General features: G+C 36.2%; 1 protein-coding gene across 1 annotated transcript; it reads right to left on the bottom strand.

The window, feature by feature from the left end:
* Window positions 1-6692: 6692 nt before the first annotated feature.
* Window positions 6693-12192, bottom strand: LOC122605422 (probable voltage-gated potassium channel subunit beta). Its single transcript, XM_043778373.1, has 4 exons — window positions 11509-12192; window positions 8978-9118; window positions 7236-7400; window positions 6693-7115 (listed from the first exon to the last, which is right to left on the bottom strand). The coding sequence occupies exons 1-4, from the start codon at window positions 12070-12072 to the stop codon at window positions 7002-7004; spliced, it is 984 nt and encodes a 327-aa protein (XP_043634308.1). The 5' UTR covers window positions 12073-12192; the 3' UTR covers window positions 6693-7001.
* Between the last annotated feature and the right edge of the window lie 7032 nt (window positions 12193-19224).

Here is a 19224-nt window from a genome sequence, read left to right on the forward strand (position 1 = left end):
TGATTGTAAGCAAAGAAGGAAGGGCAGAAGAAGAATATAAGCAAGTTTCTGTACACGAGTTTTGGATCTCTAAGCATAGAGAAATGATACATGATCTGAAGGGAAAGCCTAAGTCTCACCTGATTGGCGCTTGGATGTCAAGAATTCAACAAAAAATGAAGGCCAAGGTGGAGATGGAAGGAAGGCTGTTTGGCAAGGTTGGTTCACCCAAGAGGAAGGCTACTGATGCACCTTCTGGCTCAAGGCCTGCAAAGAAGTAGCTTGTTTACATTGTAAATATTTGTACTTGTAAATATTTTTCATTTTATTATGTACTTGTAACTGAACTCATCCCAGTATCATTTATATAGTTGCAAGTTACAATAAGTTGATAGGAAATAGTTTAAGTTATAAAAACAACAAGAAAATTTTCTTAAGGCATCAATGATCTATAAGATGTCCTTAGAAATATTTTACAACTTAAACCAAAACTTTCATTTTTAGACTTACAAACTTGTATAGATAGAAGTCTAAAATGCATGCACTATTTTAGAACAAATAGGGGGAATTTGTTAGGTCGAAAATCGACTAAGTATGATTTGTTCAAAATAGTTGAAGTTTAGTGAAGGAAGCTTGCTCAGGATTCTGAAGTCATTCAGAATAAAGCTCACTGAAGCTTCACTTCAGTTTTAGAATCAACCAACACTAAAGACATTCAGACTGAAGTCAAAGACTAAAGACTGAAGAAGAAGATCCTCTCAGAAGCAGAGCTCAGAGAAGATCTTATCTGAAGAAGAAACTGAAGAGGCTCAGTGTAAAAGTATTTACAACACTTTTACACTGATTACGAGGAAGTGTTTTTGCAGGCTTTAAACTACCTTTACCCGGTTAATACCTTTATACCTGTGATTGGGATAGTTTTAGCAAAAGGTTGGGAATAAAGTATGTCAAGTCACACCAAAGAAACTTACATACTTTACCTTAAACAAACATGTTATGGATTTGTCCAACAAATCAATAAATGCACCAAACCATATTTGTACGGCATCTGCCATGTCATCAAGACATGTTTGCCTATAAATATAAGACTTCTCACACTTGCAAAAATGCTTGGAACTTTGGCATTTGCAACGTGTGTTATTTATTCTAAGTATTCTTACGAGTAAATCCTCGTTGATAGATCATTTGTATTTCTAGGTTGTTTAGATATTTTCACAAGTGTGATTATCATTGTTCCGCAACAACCTTTGTATTTTGTTTATAGCAATAAATAAAATACTTGGAAAAATACATCTTGACTCATTGCCATAATACTTGATTATATTTAGTATTTATATAGTTTCAAGCAATTGTTCTTAATTATCTTACTCGTTCATATCCATCATCTGGATCGTGATTCTTAACTAGTCTTCATCTAGATTAGAATCACTTGCCAGTCAGGTTACTTGATATAATTGTCATTATTATTATACTCGTATTATATCTTGTACTTGATTAACATCTTGTGTAAGTGGACTCACGACCTCGAAAAAGAAGATTCCAAAAGCTTTCATTTTGTAATTTATAAGTATGCACCCATTGAACCCAAAGAGATTCTTTCCTTGATAGGATACTTCTGTTAGAGATAAAAAAAAATGGTGTTAAAATGTGAGTATTTTAGAGGTAGAAGGGGCATTAGTGAAACTTAGAGTTATGATATAAATAACCCCCTTCCACACATTATTTGTAAGCCTTTTACCATTTTCTTAATTAATTCCAATCATTCCACTCTAATTCTCTCTCAATCTTCATCCCTAACCTCCAAACACACACAAACACCTTTTCACACACTAACACCATAATTGCAAGAATCTAGCTCAAATTTCTACTTTACAATTTCATATATAAATAGAAAAAAAAGGCGACATTAAAGGGTTGTAGCTTACGGATTCCAAGTCCTCCTTCTTCTTTTGGGAGACGGACATCATCCCAGGCTACCTTGGCTTTTCCTTTTTGCATATCACCATGACACCACAAGAAACCACGCATGATTCGTTCAATGTCTAGAATAGTGCTCTGGGGAAGGATAAAAACCGAAGACCAATCGACATGGATAGCTGACAATACCGAATTAATTAGTTGAAGGCGCCCTGCAAAAGAAAGTAACTTGTTGTGCCAGTCATGAACTCTCAGCTGAACTTTCTCAACTAATTCTTTGCAATCACGGTACCAATCTAGAAGAGACTAGTGGTACACCGAGGTACTTCACAGGTAATCGTCCTTCATCAAATGGTAGAATATGAAGAATTGTTGTTTTAACCGAGCTTATCACATTACAAAAATAAGCTGTACTTTTTGGCAAACTAGGAGAAAGACCAGAAGCTGCTTTGAATTGTTCCAAAGATGCCATAATAACCTGTGCCGATTCCACATTGCCCCTCATAAATATGAATAGGTCGTCAGCAAAGCATAAGTTAATCAATTTATGTTCGTAGCATTGGTGATGAAAAGAGAATGAATCTGATAAAGATACACTACGCTGCAAGAGTAGTGTCAAAATCTCCATCATGAGAGTAAACAAGTATGGTGACAGGGGGTCACCCTGTCTAAGACCTCGTTTACCTTTAAAGTATCCATGAATATTGCCATTGATGCTGATCAAATAAGTGACAGATGACACACACACCATAATCCAATCAACCATTTGAGCAGGGAAGTCAAAAGCCACCAGAATAGATCTTAGAAAGCCCCAATCAACAGTATCATAAGCTTTCTGAATATCGACTTTAAAAGCACATCTAGGATGGCCTTTATTCATGTGATAATTATGCATTAAATCTTACGTCAGAAGAATATTGTCAGAAATTCTTCTACCAGGGATAAATGCAGACTGATTGATGCTCACAATATCAGATAAACAACCTTTAATCCTATTTGCAATAATCTTACTAATGCATTTAAATAAGATATTGCATAAAGAGATAGGTCGGAAGTCAGTTACCGCAGAAGGAGGTAAAACCTTGGGGATAAGAGCAATAACAATATGGTTCAGTTCCTTTAGTAACTTCCCACTGATGAAAATATCTCTAACCGCATCTGTTACTTCAGCACCAATAATATCCCATGCTCCTTTGAAGAATGCTGCCGTAAATCCATCAGGGCTAGGAGATTTGTCGTCACCCATAGAAAACATAGCATTATTAACTTCATCATCAGTAACCATGCGAATCATGCTAGTAGCCTGTTCTTGAGTGACAAACTTTGAAATTAATCCATCCAAACTTAACAAGCTAACGTTGTTAGAAGTACCAAGAAATTTAGTATAATGAGTAACAAAAGCATCATACACTTCAACACCATCAACAAGTCTGCCATCAGAATCATGAATACAGTTGATTGCGGGTTGTTCGACTTTCCACAACCTTATGAAAATAGGCCGAGTTAGAATCACCTACCCGTAACCATTCAACCTTTGCTTTTTGTTTAAGAAACTTTTCTTCTTCAAGTAATGCTTCATTGAAAGCTTGGATATGAGTAGCTTCCTCTGCACGCAGAACATGGTTATGAGGATCGTTGTCCAATTTACTTTAAGCGATTTCCAGTTCTGCATGAAGCTCTATCACATTCGAATGGATGTTTCCTTTGTCCACAAGCAGCTTACGTAGAGGCTTTTTCAGCAATTTTAATTTCTGGACAACTCGGAAAATTTGAACTCCAGCAACTTGGTTATCCCAATGTTGTCGAACCACCTTCTTAAACCTGTTATCATGAATTATAAGAGTAGCAAATTTAAAAGGCTTTCGCTTAAACTTTGGTTTTATAGGCAGTTTGAGGATTGTTGGGGTGTGATCAAAATTGAGATAAGGCTTGAAAATAGCTGTCGCCCCAACAAAGTCTTTTAAGAACTCTAAGTTAGCCATGATACGATCAATTTTCCTTAACAAACCATGTTGGCCTTTGGCTTTTGGTTCCAAGTAAACTGTAAACCGATTCTATTGACATCATTTAGTTCCACAGCTTCAACACAATCGCAAAATTCACGCATGGATATATCAATAATCAATGAGCTAGATGCTTTATCACGTGAGCTAAGAGTAACATTAAAATCACCAAAAATACACCAAGTTTTTCCCGCTTCAAAACCTTTATGACAATATAAGTTATTCCAAAGTTCACGCCTATCAATGTAGTGATTATGAGCATAAACAAATGATCCCAAGAACATCTTCTTTTCATTTTTCAAATATAACTGTGTATGGATGACTTGATCAGATTGCGAAAGTACCATAACATCAAATACACGAGGATCCCACCCGATAATGATCCTAGCTCCTTTATTACGCAAATTAATATTTGAAGTCCAACTCCAATTAAGGAATACCTTAGAACACACTCTATCCAGATTGGCATAAGATAAATGAGATTCAAGAATAACACAAAGCAAAAGAGAATTATTAGAAATAAGATGCCGAACCTCTTTTTGTTTCGGGGTCTGGTTCAATCCCCGAATATTCCAAGATGCCAAACTAACCATTGGAATTCAGATTACCGGGAGTGCTTCCCCCTCATTTACAATATAATCAACAAATTTTGTGCTGTCTCGAGAAGAACTTCATCATCATCCGAATCCGCACCATAGGTATCATTTTTTGCACCACCTTCATTATCTAGATCTGCTAATGCATCATATGGATTAGATATTGTGACTGTATGTCCCGTTGAAGTTGAAGTCGAATGTTGTTGTGCTTCACCAATCTTTTTTTTTTCTAATTTACCATTGTCCACTTTTCCAGCCTCATTAATGTTAGAGTTTTTTTCTAATTTACCATTGTCCACTTTTCCAGCCTCAATAATGTTAGAGGTGCTCGCAACTGGTTTCTGTTTATGAATCCACTTCTGTTTAATTTTATTAACTCGAAATCCTTCAGCCTACTTGGTCTTTTGCTGTTCTGTTTTCCGTTTCTGCCTCCTTCTCACAACATCAGTAAAACCATCATCAAAGTGTTGTTTTTCATGGGTTTTACCAGATGTGAGCAGCTCTTGTTATCATGTCCAAAGACTTTGCAATGTAAACAATGTGGTTGCTTCCATTCATACTCCACAGTGATCGTTTGCTTTGTTACTCCTTCCCCATGAAGATTTGGAATCACAATCACTATTTCATCACGAAGTTTATTACTTGCATCAACTTCAATTAACGCCCTTGCATAGCTATGTCGACCCCATGATGAAAAGCATATCTAACTTGTATATGAATCCAACATCAACGACTTGCCAATTTTAGATGCAATCATACCTAGACCATCTTCCGTAAAAGCAACTAAAGAGAATCTCATGTTTAGTCAGGCAGGTATCCGGAGTCCATATATTGAATATAATTGGATTAGATGTAATCATCCACGGTCCTCTCTCCAGTACTTGCTCCATGCCCTGTTTAGAACTAAACTGAAAAAAAAAGAATCCCGCATCATTCATCATAAGACGTTTCAAACCAAATTTAGCCCAAGTGTTCTTTACATAGTTTTCAACCACGGGAAACGCAAGGCGCTCTCCAAGAAAATAGCCATACAATGAACTAGAAAATCGACTTGTAACCATTTTAACAGATTCAATGGGTATAGTCACATCAATGCCCTCCACCTCAGAATTCATGGGTATATAACGAAAATTAGCTTTCTTACCAGCCATATCAGTAGTCGTATCACTACCCACTCCCTTTCCTTTGAGTTTGTCAGCATAAGATATATTCGTGTTCATAGAAGAAACAAGAACTTTATTTGCAATTGCATTCTCCCCGTTTCCTGCAGGAGGATTGCTAACTTGCCCATAGTTAACACCATTCTGTGGTGTATTTTCATAATACGTTCCAGCCTTTTCCCCATAATGAGATGAAAAAGTATTAGACGATTCAGGAGGGGATTTAGGTAAATCGGGCATAGGGGGGACCTCCTGGTTCTTCAGCACTTCATCATGAACATCATTCAATGATGAAGCGTTTTTCTTCTCTCCTGAAGCGCCATCATCCATCAAACCAGAATTCAAATTATCACGACTTAAAACCTTAATGGGCGTCCTAGCCGGTTTTGGAACACCTTAATAAATTAAGTTCCCATAATACCATGCAGGATAAGAAGCTCAAAAAGAAAAAGAAAAAATAACGAACAGAAGCCCTAACCCTAAAGATAGAAACCCTAATTAAACTACCTCCCTTAATCCGTTAGCAAGATATCAGCTATCTAGTATATCAGCTATCTAGCTCAACTACAAACGTAGCCGCGATCAAATAACTCGCTAAAAAATGAGAAAAGATAGGAAACTAGGAATCTGAATTCTTTTTGAAAGCTTGTGATATGTATTTTTAGATAGTTTGCTATTTTGCTTGTGTAAGATACATATGGGATTGTTGTATGCATGAACTAGTATGGTATTCTGCACTACTACTTATAATAATTGTTTTTGGGTGATGTATAAAAGATAACTGGGTTTTAAATTCCCCTTTACCAAAAAAAAAAAAATTCGGCAAGACATGTGGCTGTGTAATAGGTCGGGATAGACCAGTGTTGAACAAGGCCTACGTCCGGGCTGGGTTGAACCACAAAAAAAATACTTTCAGCCAGCAGTAAATCATTATAAATAATGGTTGAGTCACCATAGTTACAAAAGGGAAAACAAAAATATTTTCTTACATATCAGTTATTCTATGAACACATCAACGCCATCAGATTAACCATACATTCTAAGAAACCCCACGACAGAATGCTTTTAATTTATTTAGTCAACAAGTTACAAGCAACTTGATACCGAAAGGAAATGCACCCATCATTCATTCAATCATCAACCCTTTTGACTCGCTATCACAAAGTAATAGACTGATAACCACCCTAAAGAAGATACAGGGTTCACAACAGACTAATAAAGTTTTAAATGAGGGTATGTTTATAACACACTCTTTGAAGTTTGAAATCTGAAAATAATTAACAAGAGTAACAGACGTTCACATCTAATGTTTTAGCCATGAATAGGATAATTTGCTAATGATTTCTTCACCTAAATGATTCTGGCTTCTTTGGTTTGCTCTGAACAATAGCTTCGATCTTCTCCATCACATCAGGTGTAAGCTTAGGAATGACATCAATAGCTTTCATGTTCTCTACAATCTGAAAATTGTGACGGTAACCCGAAAATTTTAGTGACTAGGAATGTTAGGAACTGGAATAACTATAACAAGAATGTACAAGAAATTCAGACTGTGATAGGGTGACGTGATGTATTCTGACCTGATACTCCTTGGTAGCACCGGTAATAACTGATGAGACGTTAGGGTTTGCAGCACACCATGCAATTGCAAGCTGAGACATGGGAACATTTAGTTCATCTGCAAGTGGTTTCAAGTTCCTAACTTTCTTGAGCACATCATCCACTAACGATCGGCTTGCCAAGTTCTGAAGACATATTGATACACAACACTTTAAAATAAAAATCTATACTTCTGTACTTCTATACTAATATATAAAGGTTATACACCTTTGTAGAAAAGAAGCGTTGCGAAATGACCATTCTACTCTTAATGAATTAATTTATACGAGTCCCTTATTTTCTAAAATATTCTCACCACCACCTTTACATCAGTTACATTTACATCAACCTACACCACTCGACACCTTCACCACCAAGGCGCCAATAGTCGCTGCGATCACCACCCGTCGACGACACCACCAGACTGCCCTCACGGCCACCACCGCCGCATTACGGTGGTACCGTGCTAGTCATATGTAATATACATAGAAACAAAATAAAGCAACGTATTCTGAACATATTCTTTCGTAAATTATACTCCTTTTATCTATGATATTTTCAATGTTTGAGTTGGCAAATAGTTCAGGGAATCCTTAACAATTTATGTAGTCTAAATACCAACCAATAGCAAAAATTAACTGATTTTCTGGACTAAAATTAAAGTCATCAACTTTTTTGAACTGGGAACTTCCTATAAACACAGATTCTCAGTTATCATCAAACACCCGAAATTGAATGTCACGTAAGATCTATTTTCGTTAGTGACAGCGTGTTAGTTATATCTTGCTTAGCGACATGAATAAATAACTCTGGGAGGGACTGAATGTTAGTAATCTTGCAAAGTTTATAATCATTGAATGTCACGCAAGATTATTATTTTAATTTATACAAGACAAAGCAGTACAGTGCAGTGACAAGGCTGATTCTAATTTTTAAATATTTCAATGCATTTGTTCATAGCTATGACATCACTAACATAGCCCGGTTCTTGTGCGAGTTAGTCAGCTAAGTATAGCTTTAAGTCTATTTCTTTGTATACTGTGAAATTTTCTCAAATCAATAGTGTTCATAGTTCATACAGATCCCCAAGAATTACAATGGGATAAAAACAATCATCCAAAAACCTATGATAGTGATCGTAACTGGAAATTTTCCAAAAGGGTTTAAATCCGCAGAAAACCCTTGAACTTGTTTGCCCTTCAAACACCAAGTGACCCATCCCCAAGGGGACCATGCAATGTTCGCCTATCATTGGATACCATCTTTAGGGAGTTAAACCCAGGGACAGAGTGCTTTATCCCAAGATTTGAACCCATGATTGTTATTCCAATTTGGTTCATCAATGAATATTTGGTGGGGGTATGATACAAGTAGACCCGAAGGCTACCGGCATTTTAGGTAGTAATCTTAAGTTCTTAACACAAATTCATGGATACGGGTCATGTGGGATTACATTACAAGCCCAACAAGTCAAATAAAAATCCTTGGCTAAAACAACCGATTCAAAAGCAATCAAAGTGTCCTTAAAAAAAAATTTAAACTCCTAAATCAACTTAGTTAAACAAATTAGAAACTTTCTTAACATGTATGACTTCTTATTAATATTTAATATATTGATATCGAAAATCCGTACCAATATAGACTAAAAAGTGTTGACGGTTGAACAAAAGCCGACATGCTTTGACCATATTTCTGAATAAAGGAGTTTCAACCATACAAGTACCTTGTAATTCTCCAATGCAAACCGACTATCAGCTGGAACTCCTGAATTGTATTTCCCAGTCAAAACCCCAGATGCAAGTGGACTCCAAGTTGTCAACCCAATCCCGTAGTTGTTGTACAAAGGAAGATACTCATTCTCAACCTTCAAGACACCAGAAAAGAAAAGAAAATAGTAAACAAACAAAACCAAATTCAATAACTGATCCATTTCACTCATCCAATATAAACCATAATAATATTCATAAACATCTTTGAGAGTTCATAGTTCAAGTGTCTATAACTTAACGACTTTCTTAAAAACTATACAAGGTTAAAGTCATAAAAGTATAATGTACTTATCCATAAACCTTCATATGTCTAGTGCACTTTTGTTGTTCTTTGGGCCATTGTACTCAAATTACATGGTCAAAAACCGCGTAAAGGGTTTAATTCAATTACCCATTTGAACATTCATAGTTTCACAAGGTCAGCTACCGTTTTAAAACTCTATTAAAGAGTCCTGTGACCCAAACCAACATTTAAAAAGAAACATTAACCACATGACCAGTTGACCACACGAAAAACATTTCTTGTAAGTACACGTTATCTTCTGGCAACTTTAACCTCACTTAAAAGTTAAAACTATAGTACACTAATAAACATATTTCATATTTTTTCTTACCCAAGTAGCTTATTCTTGATTGCTTTCTAAAAGCTTAAACAACAATATTCAAGCAGCCCTGATAGTTTTAACAAAAAAAAAGAGTTCAAAACTGGTGTAGTTGGGTATCACAACCACAGGTTTCACTTTGACCCTTCTAATCCCAGGTTTACCAAAATTGTGTCTGCACGGGTTTGTTGAAACCCACTGTGTCAAACGTAAGGTTTGACAATCCTGACAATAAAACCAAGTCGTTCCCAGCACGCGTTACGTTTATTTTTTACTTTTTTTGAGCAAATACTTTACTCACGTATGTTAAACCCTAGTGGCCGAATTCAAGTAGAAGTTAATATATAGGTTTGACGAATCCGACATACCCATTTATGAAAAACTAGAAAAATTTCCCGCGCATAGCGGCGGAGACAATAATTCCTACTTTTATCCATGTTCTTGACTCCGGAGTTTGAAATGTGTGATACGGTGAATTCTTGAAATCCGGGAGATAGAGAAAAATGAAGAGAAAAAGAGAAAGGGAGGGAGAAATATGAATGGACCATAAGGGACCACAAATAGTCAATTATGAAGGGACCATTATCCTTTTGTTATAATTAAAAAGTGTCAAATGACCTTATTGTGTTTAGTACAATACTAGATTTTAGACCCGTGTCCAACACTGGACACGGGGTTACGATATTATCAATATTAGATCTTCATACATTTATTTCATAAAAGTTTATAATTTTGAAGATATACGGTTCTAGGTGTTATACCTTACAAGTTGTAATACAATAATCACAGGTTCATCACTGCCATTATTAGCTGAGACATATTGATGAAATTGTTTGTCGTATTCATTCCACAAGACACATGCTACAATAATTTTCCTATTATAAAATTATTTTAAACTAGTTGTACTCATATGTGATATTATTATGAAAGATAATTAAAAATTAGAACATAAATATGCTTGTGATCTTGTACTTGACATTCAAGTATATGTATTTTGATGATGATACAGGCCGTAACACGAATTGGTTTATTTTTCAATCACCTGTCCTATGATAATTAGATGTCAATTAGGATTGTTTTCATATTCTTTTATAACAATTAGGACTCTATTTGAGTGACAATTGTAACATTAAATAATTAAATATATAAATATTGTCGTTCTAAAAAAACAAGAACAAAAACCTCTCAATTTGATGGTTACATATAATTATATATATAAAAAAAAGTTTTCAAGTTGATGGTTAAAATAAAAATAAATTAAGTATTTAGGCCTAAAAAGTGTAAATTATTGATGGAAAACAAAAAAGTGTAAATTAATAAGACTTTTTCTACAAATTAAAATAAATAGTAATATAATAATACATTTGGATAATGATTATTAGGATTTTTAATTTATAAATAATCTAAATGATGACATAAGCGAAAATTAATTTGATAAAATTAAGCTATTTGATTAGTTAATAAGTCATTAGTTCAATTGTGTTATAGTATATATTAAGATTAAGATGAGAATGGATGGTCTTGATCTATCATGTTAAAGATGAATGGGTAAGATTGTGTCTTAACTTAAAAGGTTGAAGTCTTAAAATTTCTAGGGAGGGTAGACAATATAATTTATACATGAGCATATATTATTGTTAACCTCATCATTTGGAAAAACCACTTTAATAAAACACAATCTCAAAAACACTAGGACCTTTATTAACCTATAACACTAATAAGCTAATAAGTTAATAAGCCAATCCAAACACTATCTTTTACCGTGTTACGATAAGGTATAAGTTAAAAAAAACACTTGTAAAAAAGCTAGGCCAAACAAACACCCCCTAAATCAACATTACACCAATCACCAAATAAAAGATCCAGATGTACAAAGCAGATACCTTATGCCTGGCAAACATATTATACTCGGGCTGTTCAACAATAGGACCAACAAGATCCAACCTTTTCGCAATCTCACAGGCCTCAGTAATCTGCTGAGCAGACCACTCACTAGTCCCCCAATAAAAAGCCATACCATGATCAATCACATAATTCATAGCCCTTACAGTTTCCTCAATTGGAGTACACAAATCAGGCCTATGACAATAAATCACATCAACATACTCCATATCCAATCTTTTCAAACTAGCTTTGGTACCTTCAATTATGTGTTTTCTTGACAATCCTTTGTCATTCGGGCCAGGCCCGCCCCAAAAGATCTTTGTAGACACAACAATGTCTGATCTTTTCCACCCGAGTTCTCGGATGGCTTGACCCATGATCTCTTCAGCTCTGCCGTTGGCGTAAACTTCAGCGTTATCAAAGAAGTTTACGCCGTTGTCACGGCAGCATTGAAGAAGGGTTTTGGCTTCTTTGACATCGATTTGGTTGCCGAAACTTACCCAGGCGCCATAGGATAGCTGGGATACCTTTAGCCCAGATCGACCAAGGTTTTTGTATTGCATTTTCTTTTTTCTTTTTTGATGTAGGTTCGATCGGATCAGGGTTATTATTAATATTTTTTTATCTTTGTGTTATTTTGGTGATCAAGATGGATATAGGAGAAGAAAATGTTGGAAATGATTCCTCTTTTGGAGTATATAACATAGAGTGGTAATTAATAGGGCTTTGAAAAGTATGTTTTACACTTTTGGTTATGTGAGACTCTAATAAAACAATTTCTTTTTAAAAAAAAAAATGAACATGCATAAAAAATTTATAATTTTCATATTAAAAATTTATACTCTAAAATTTTATATTAAGTATACAATTAATTAATTAATACACCTTAACTGTAACATTAAGGGTTGTATTTAACAAAATCCAAAAAAGAATTAAACCAATTAAAACATTTTTTTAACTCCGCATAAATAGCCAGTTACTTTTTAATTTTTATTTTAATCTTTAAACTAAATAAAAAATATATATTACCACGTATTAATATGTATGTCACGGAACCATTTTGTTATACGGAAAATTACATACATACTCTTTAAAACTTTCTTAATTACATTTATACCCAAGTTATCTTTTAATTAATAAAAATTCTCATTTTAATCACTTCTTAATTTTAGGAACACTATACCCTTTCCTCCATTGAAAAATAGCCGCTAAAATATTCCTTCCATTTAGGTCAATGCCCTCCTTGTTTTCTTAATCAATACAATTTTTTTAACCCTGCTTTCCAATCACAATTCCTTTGACGATAATGTAACTGTAAGTTCTTTTATGTTTATGTAAGTCTTTTTCATTCTAAGATTGCTTTTATAGCATATTACTTCTTTTTATTTCGTCTATGTTATTTATGGTGATAGTAAAATGTTATCAGTCATAATTCCATTTGCAGTACATTTTTTTGCTTCCAATTGATTATTTTATACTACTTTTTGTGTATATTTATTCATAAAATAACCATGAATATAATAGGCCAATAAAAACTATCAATATATAGCCACAACCCTATTAGCAGGAGTTGGCATGGAACAATCAACAACATTAACACATTATTGTATTCATTTAATTGCAGAAATAAAGTTTGAGATGGAACAATGCTAAACCATGATGTAGGATCTTAAATTTTCAAATATCATACAACCTGGTCGAGCTACTCTTGCGATAGTGGAAAATCTATCTGTCGACAAATAGATATGGAGTATTGTTTTTCTATTCTATTAGCATATTAGGAATTTTAGTAATAAATATGAAATATGGTCGAGCTACTTTTGGAATTTTAATTTTGATTATCTATTTGTGTTGAGTCTTGGATTCGCTGATAAGATTTCCTCGCTGACGTGTGTCGTCAGCGAGTCTAGTGACTCTTTTCAGCGGGTTGTATGCTGCCCAAATGTTTGTTATGGCGAGAAGAATTCAAACCAGATGAAGACAAGATTCACATGGTGGTTCTTCCAACTATAATTTGCCTTGTATGGCAAAGGTACAGTTGGGACCAAAGCAAGGGTTTTCTCTTTCATTCCCGATTTGGTAAAGAAGACAAAGGCTCAGGCATGCAAGTACTTCGAGCCAATGAAAGGTCGACAACCACCATCAAGTCACTATCATTGTAAGGTTGTGTTGCCCTAATTCTCCTCTATAAAAGGCAACACAAGCGCAACATAAAATGTTTGTTAGTCACCTTGAAAAAGTGTGTGTGTATCACTTTGCTTGTAATTGTTTAAGTTTGTAGTGTGTATAGACTTAGCAATTACTTTGTTCATTTGTATTCTTGTAAGTCAAGTTTGTAATATCGACCATGTATTCATCGTTTAATCAATGATACATATGATTATACTTGCATAGATATGTTACATTGGAACTTGTTATTGTTCTTGTTGATTATCTTCTTATCTACTTCCTTGTCTAGTTTAATTATAATACAAGTTGTGCAATCTGTGGAATGTCAAGTGGTATCAGAGCCACTATTCCTAAATCATTGGAACAAGATTTGTTTGCCTTCTTGTGTATACATTAATTTTTGTTCTTCTCTTTTCTTGAAAACTTCTTTTCTCTAAAACAAGAACATAACTTCAGTTCCCATCCTTGTAAACACACGTGACTTTGGTTATGTGTCTATTCCTCCTAAATTCGAGCCCAAAGATTTTGGGTCTTGGAAGGAGAGAATGCTTCTTCACATTGCTGGTGTGGAACCTTACTTAATGACAATATTAACTGAGGGTCCATACATACCCATGTAAGTCCAAAGAACTCCAAGAGCCAAACCTGATGCTCCTGAGATTGTGACTGACCTGGTAAAGCCAAAGGTCCAATGGACTGATGAAGAGCGTGAACTGGTTAATCTTGATGCCAGACTTAAAAACATGATTGTTATCACTCTCCCTACTGACATCATGAAGCTCATCATCAAATATCCCTCTTCAAAAGAAGTATGGGATAGACTAGTCAACACCTATGAAGAATCTGCTGACCTAATTAAAACAAAGAAAATTGATTTAAATCGTGCTTATGAAAATTTCTATTCTCTTCCCGATGAAATTCTCGAGGGCACCTATACTCGCTTTAAAAAGGGTTGCTCAATGACATGACAAATGTCGGCATCGCTCATGATAACTTTGAAGTATGTCACAAATTCATCGATTCTCTTCCTCTTAAGTGGCAAAATTTGAGACAAATCCTTCGTACCACCAAGCAGATCCAAAATTTCGATCTTGTGGAACTGTTTGGCACTCTTCAATTTGAAGAGAAGGCTTTGGCTCAAAACATTCGAGCATCTGCTGAAGCTCGAAGACATGCTGGCCCTTCTAACTCCTCCAACACGTCTGCCTAACTTATTTCTGACCCTCTTTCTCTTATTTTTGTTGAGCCCATCAATCTCTATGATGGTGCCAGCACCTCAACAAATCTTCCTGATCCTATTCAAACTCTTGTTGATGAGCTTGATGCTGATGAAAACAAGAGATGTTTAGTGACTTAATGGAATTTGCTCTTCTTGCTGGAAAGAAATATTCCAGAAAATGGAACAACCATAAGTCGGTTGCTCCTTACAAACCTCCTGTTGATAAATCACAGGAAGAATGCTGGGGGTGTGGCAGAAAAGGCCATTACCAAAAGGAGTGCAGGGAATCTATTCCCACTCCAGCAGCTCCTAAAGCTAACTCTTCTAAGTCCGCTGATGAGTACAAGAACAAATACTATCAGCTGAAGGCTAAGATGGCTGAAACTGAGGAGGCCAAAACACCAGCCAAAGGGCTGGTTGCTGAAGAACATTATTGGGCGGACTCCGATGAGTCAAACGATGAAGATTATGTTGACACCATGTGCCTGATGGCACTCACTGATGGTGATGCGCTGACGAAAGATCAAGTCTCCTTAAGTCAGTGGGTAAATGTTACCGTCAAAAAGGTACATTCTCTTCTCTTCTCTTCAGATGATGATAAGACCAAAATTATTGAGTCTTTGTCATGTGATCTTCAGTTTGTAGAAACTCTACGTGCTGAACTTCAATCTAAACTTAACTCTGCTGGCATAGAGTTAAGTGAAAAATCTGAAAAACTCTCGAAATTGAAAAATTTTCATGTAGAACTTCAATCTCATGAGTTAATGACTCAAAAACTTCAACTTGAGAATGAAAAACTCAAGGCTGAAGTTTCAAATCTGAAGAAGATTGTGACCTCATGGTCAAAAGCTTCTAGGTTTCATCATCAGTGCCTAAGTGAACAAGTCCATGCTCAGGTTCAGGCAGTGATTGGTGGCGACTTTGACGTTGCTGCTTCACTTGCTGACTTGTTTCATGATGATCTGAAACCTGAAATTTCTATTCCTCCTTCCTTTACTATCTCTCCTGAAGAGATAAAAAAAATGGTATTTTGTCAAAGGACAAAATGACTACTATTCTGAATTGGATGCTGGTACTACCCCTTCTTCCTCCACCAGCGAATCCTCTACCTCTACTGAGGTAAAAGGTGCAAATTCTTCAACTAGCACCAATAATATGTTTTCTCACCTTCCTATTGTTGGAATAATGCCACATGAAGGTAGAATTCAACACTCTCCTCCAAGAACTTTTAAAGGGGCATCTCAAGTGATGGTTATAAACCCATTGCTCCTCAGCAGCTTTCCATCAAATCTGTCGAACCCTTTAAAAGAAGCACTGTTGATGTGTCCTATGACTACAGCACTCCTTTGAGAGTGAATCCAGTCAGTCAGCAACCTTCATGTGCTCAATCTTCTTCCTGTTCTCTGCAAGTGCCTGCTCATGTTTGTCACAAGGATGACCAGCATGACCGTCTAATGAAAAGACGTTTTAGGTTCGCTGATGCTAGACATCAGCAAGTACTTCCATCAAAGGTTGTACCTGTTGAGGCTGAACCTCATCATCAGACACCTCAGTCTGTGCTAGCTTGGTCCACTCCAAGGTATAACACTCCTCAAAGAGGAAGGTTACCTTCTCAAAATAGGTCTGTTACTCCTCAGCGAGGACACTTGCCTCATCAGCAAGTGATACCCATAACCCCACAAAGAGGACAAATGCCAAATCAACATGTTCAATCCTCTGTGTCAAACAGGGAGTATCTGCCTCATAGGCAAATGAGGTCAGCAACTCCCAATCATCAATCTAGACCCATCACTCCTAGAAGAGTGCCTCAATCACAGCAGGGTCCCTCCTCTTCTTTCTACCCTGCTGAAAGACAAGCATGGACAATGATTCAAGGATCACAAAATCCTCATGATCACAATGGTCAATCCATTCTTGGTCCTGTTCCTCAGATGCCTCCTCCTAGACTTAAACAAAGGAACAAATCAAAGTCTAAAGAAAAGGGTAAGGCATCTTCATCCTCTAATCCTCAAATCAATGAGCTTACTCAGCGAGTCAATGATCTTTTATCTTAGCTGAGAGACTTTTTCATTCAAAGTCAAAAAGGCAATCCTTCTGACAAGAAATGCTATCTATGTAGCAGCAGAGGACATGTTGCCTCTGAATGTGGAAGTGTAAGCTCAAAGGATGCTCCAGAGGTTGTTATACAACCAAATTCGTCTATGTCTACTGGAGCATCTTCCTCGTCTACTAGGATCAGTGAGAATCCTTCTTCTGAACCTAGATCAAATGACACCTCTTCTGTCACTGGAACAAATGTTGTTGAGTATATCTGTTCTTAGCACATTGAAATTCCTCATTCTCAAAGGGTCATTTCCAATGCATGGGGACATCCAGCTATGCTGGTTGAATACAGTGCTTCTGACGTAGTCAACAGCTATGTATATCTCCAAAGCAATGGAACTAATATCATGCCCTTTGATGAAAATGATCATTCCTTTGGGTACTTCGATGTGGGTAATTATCCCACTCTTGAGGATGCTTTCTCAACAGAGCCAACAGTCACCTCTAAAGTACCTGCCCTTAACTCTGCTGACATGGCCATCGATGAGTTCCAAAGCGAACTTGCCTAAATCCTTCTATTGTATCCATGCAGGATTCGCTGAGAAAAGGAATGTGGTATTTGGACAGTGGCTGTTCAAAACACATGATTGGCTCTAAGTCCCTGCTGGATAACTACACAGAGGCACCTAGTCCTACTGTAGTGTTTGGTGATACCTCCACTGGACAAACTGAAGGGTATGGTCTTCTTTCTAATGGTCTTATAAAATTCTCCAAAGTTGCTTATGTAAATGGATTAAAACATAATCTCATAAGCATTAGTCAACTTTGTGATACTGACTACAAAGTGATTCTTGATAAGCATCAAGGCACCGTTGTAAATATTAACAAGGAAGTCGTCTTGGTAGCACCAAGAAAAAGAGATGTATATCTTGTAGACTTCACTTCTATTAAAACTGATAGTGAGACTTGTTTCTTTGCAATGTCAGCATCTGAATTAAATTGGTTATGGCACAAGCGCATGTCGTATGTGAATTTTAAAACCATAACTCACTGGCCAAAAAGAACCTTGTTCGTGGCCTTCCTCCTCTCTCTTTTGAAGAAGATAGACTCTGTCATGCTTGTGAAAAGGTATAAAGGCCATAGATCTACTTTTAAAACAAAACAAGCCAACTCTGTAAAGGGTTGTTTTCATCTTCTTCACATGGACCTTTTTGGTCCAGTGAATGTCCAAAGTCTAAAGGATAACAGATACACTTTAGTTATTGTGGATGAATATTCACGATAAACTTGGACCATCTTTCTTCACTCCAATAGTGATGCTGCTAATGAAATCATTAAATTCATCAAGAAAATGGAAAATCTCAATAACATAAGGGTTAAAGAACTCAGAAGTGACCATGGCACTGAGTTTAGAAACCACACTCTTGAATCATTTTGTGCTGATCAAGGGATCTCACAAAACTTCTCTTCTACTAGAACCCCTGAGCAAAATGGTGTTGCTGCTCAGCGAGTCCTCTCTGCCTAGCAGGTTTTGGGCAGAAGCTGTTAGCACTGCTTGCCACACTCAAAATCGTTGTCTCATTGTCAAAAGACATGACAAGACAGCATATGAAATTTTGAGAGGCAAGAAACCACAAATCAAATACTTCCATGTATTTGGTTGTCCTGTCTTCATTCTAAATAATAAGGATCATCTTGGTAAATTTGATCCTAAAGCTGATGATGGTTATTTTGTTAGATATTCAGCCATCAGCAAAGCTTTTAGAGTATTTAATACTCGTCTTCAAAAAGTGGATGAGTCCATTCATGTCACTTTTGATGAAAGCTCTTCAGCTCTCAAAGATATCCAATCTTCATCTACTGAAGTAATATTCAGTGAGCTCACTGATCCTCCTATGGAGGCTACTGACTCATTTGTTGATGCCTCTTGCTCGCTGCCTCCTGTCAATCAGCAACCCAAAGAGGAAAGTTAATCAGAAGCTGAACTTGAGCAACTTGCTGCTCATATCTACATGATTGAGCCAGTTGAGCCTATCTTGAGGTCGATCCATGCTGCATCAACCAGACATAGATCACTGGCTGATGATGTGCAAGTTGATGACTCAGCTGAAGAAGAGTTTCATGATGCTTCAGCTAATGCTGAAGATTTGGAGTCTGCTGATGACCCCATCATAAATGATGACTCTAACAGTCAAATGGCTCCACTGATCAAATTCCTATTGAACCATCTATAGCCATTGATCTCTCTTCCTATAATTCTCCTGCTGAACCAATTCCCCAGTCT

The sequence above is a fragment of the Erigeron canadensis genome, chromosome 6 (genome assembly GCF_010389155.1).
Source record: "Erigeron canadensis isolate Cc75 chromosome 6, C_canadensis_v1, whole genome shotgun sequence".
NCBI classification, from domain to species: domain Eukaryota; kingdom Viridiplantae; phylum Streptophyta; class Magnoliopsida; order Asterales; family Asteraceae; genus Erigeron; species Erigeron canadensis.

Excerpts from the sequence above, each read along its gene's own strand:
- LOC122605422 (XM_043778373.1), bottom strand. The coding sequence starts at position 12,072 with ATGCAATACAAAAACCTTGGTCGATCTGGGCTAAAGGTATCCCAGCTA. Across the intron at positions 9,119-11,508 it reads ATATGTTTGCCAGGCATAAG|GTTGAGAATGAGTATCTTCC; the intron begins GTATCTGCTTTG and ends GGTGTCTTGAAG. Across the intron at positions 7,401-8,977 it reads TTGCATTGGAGAATTACAAG|AACTTGGCAAGCCGATCGTT; the intron begins GTACTTGTATGG and ends ATATGTCTTCAG.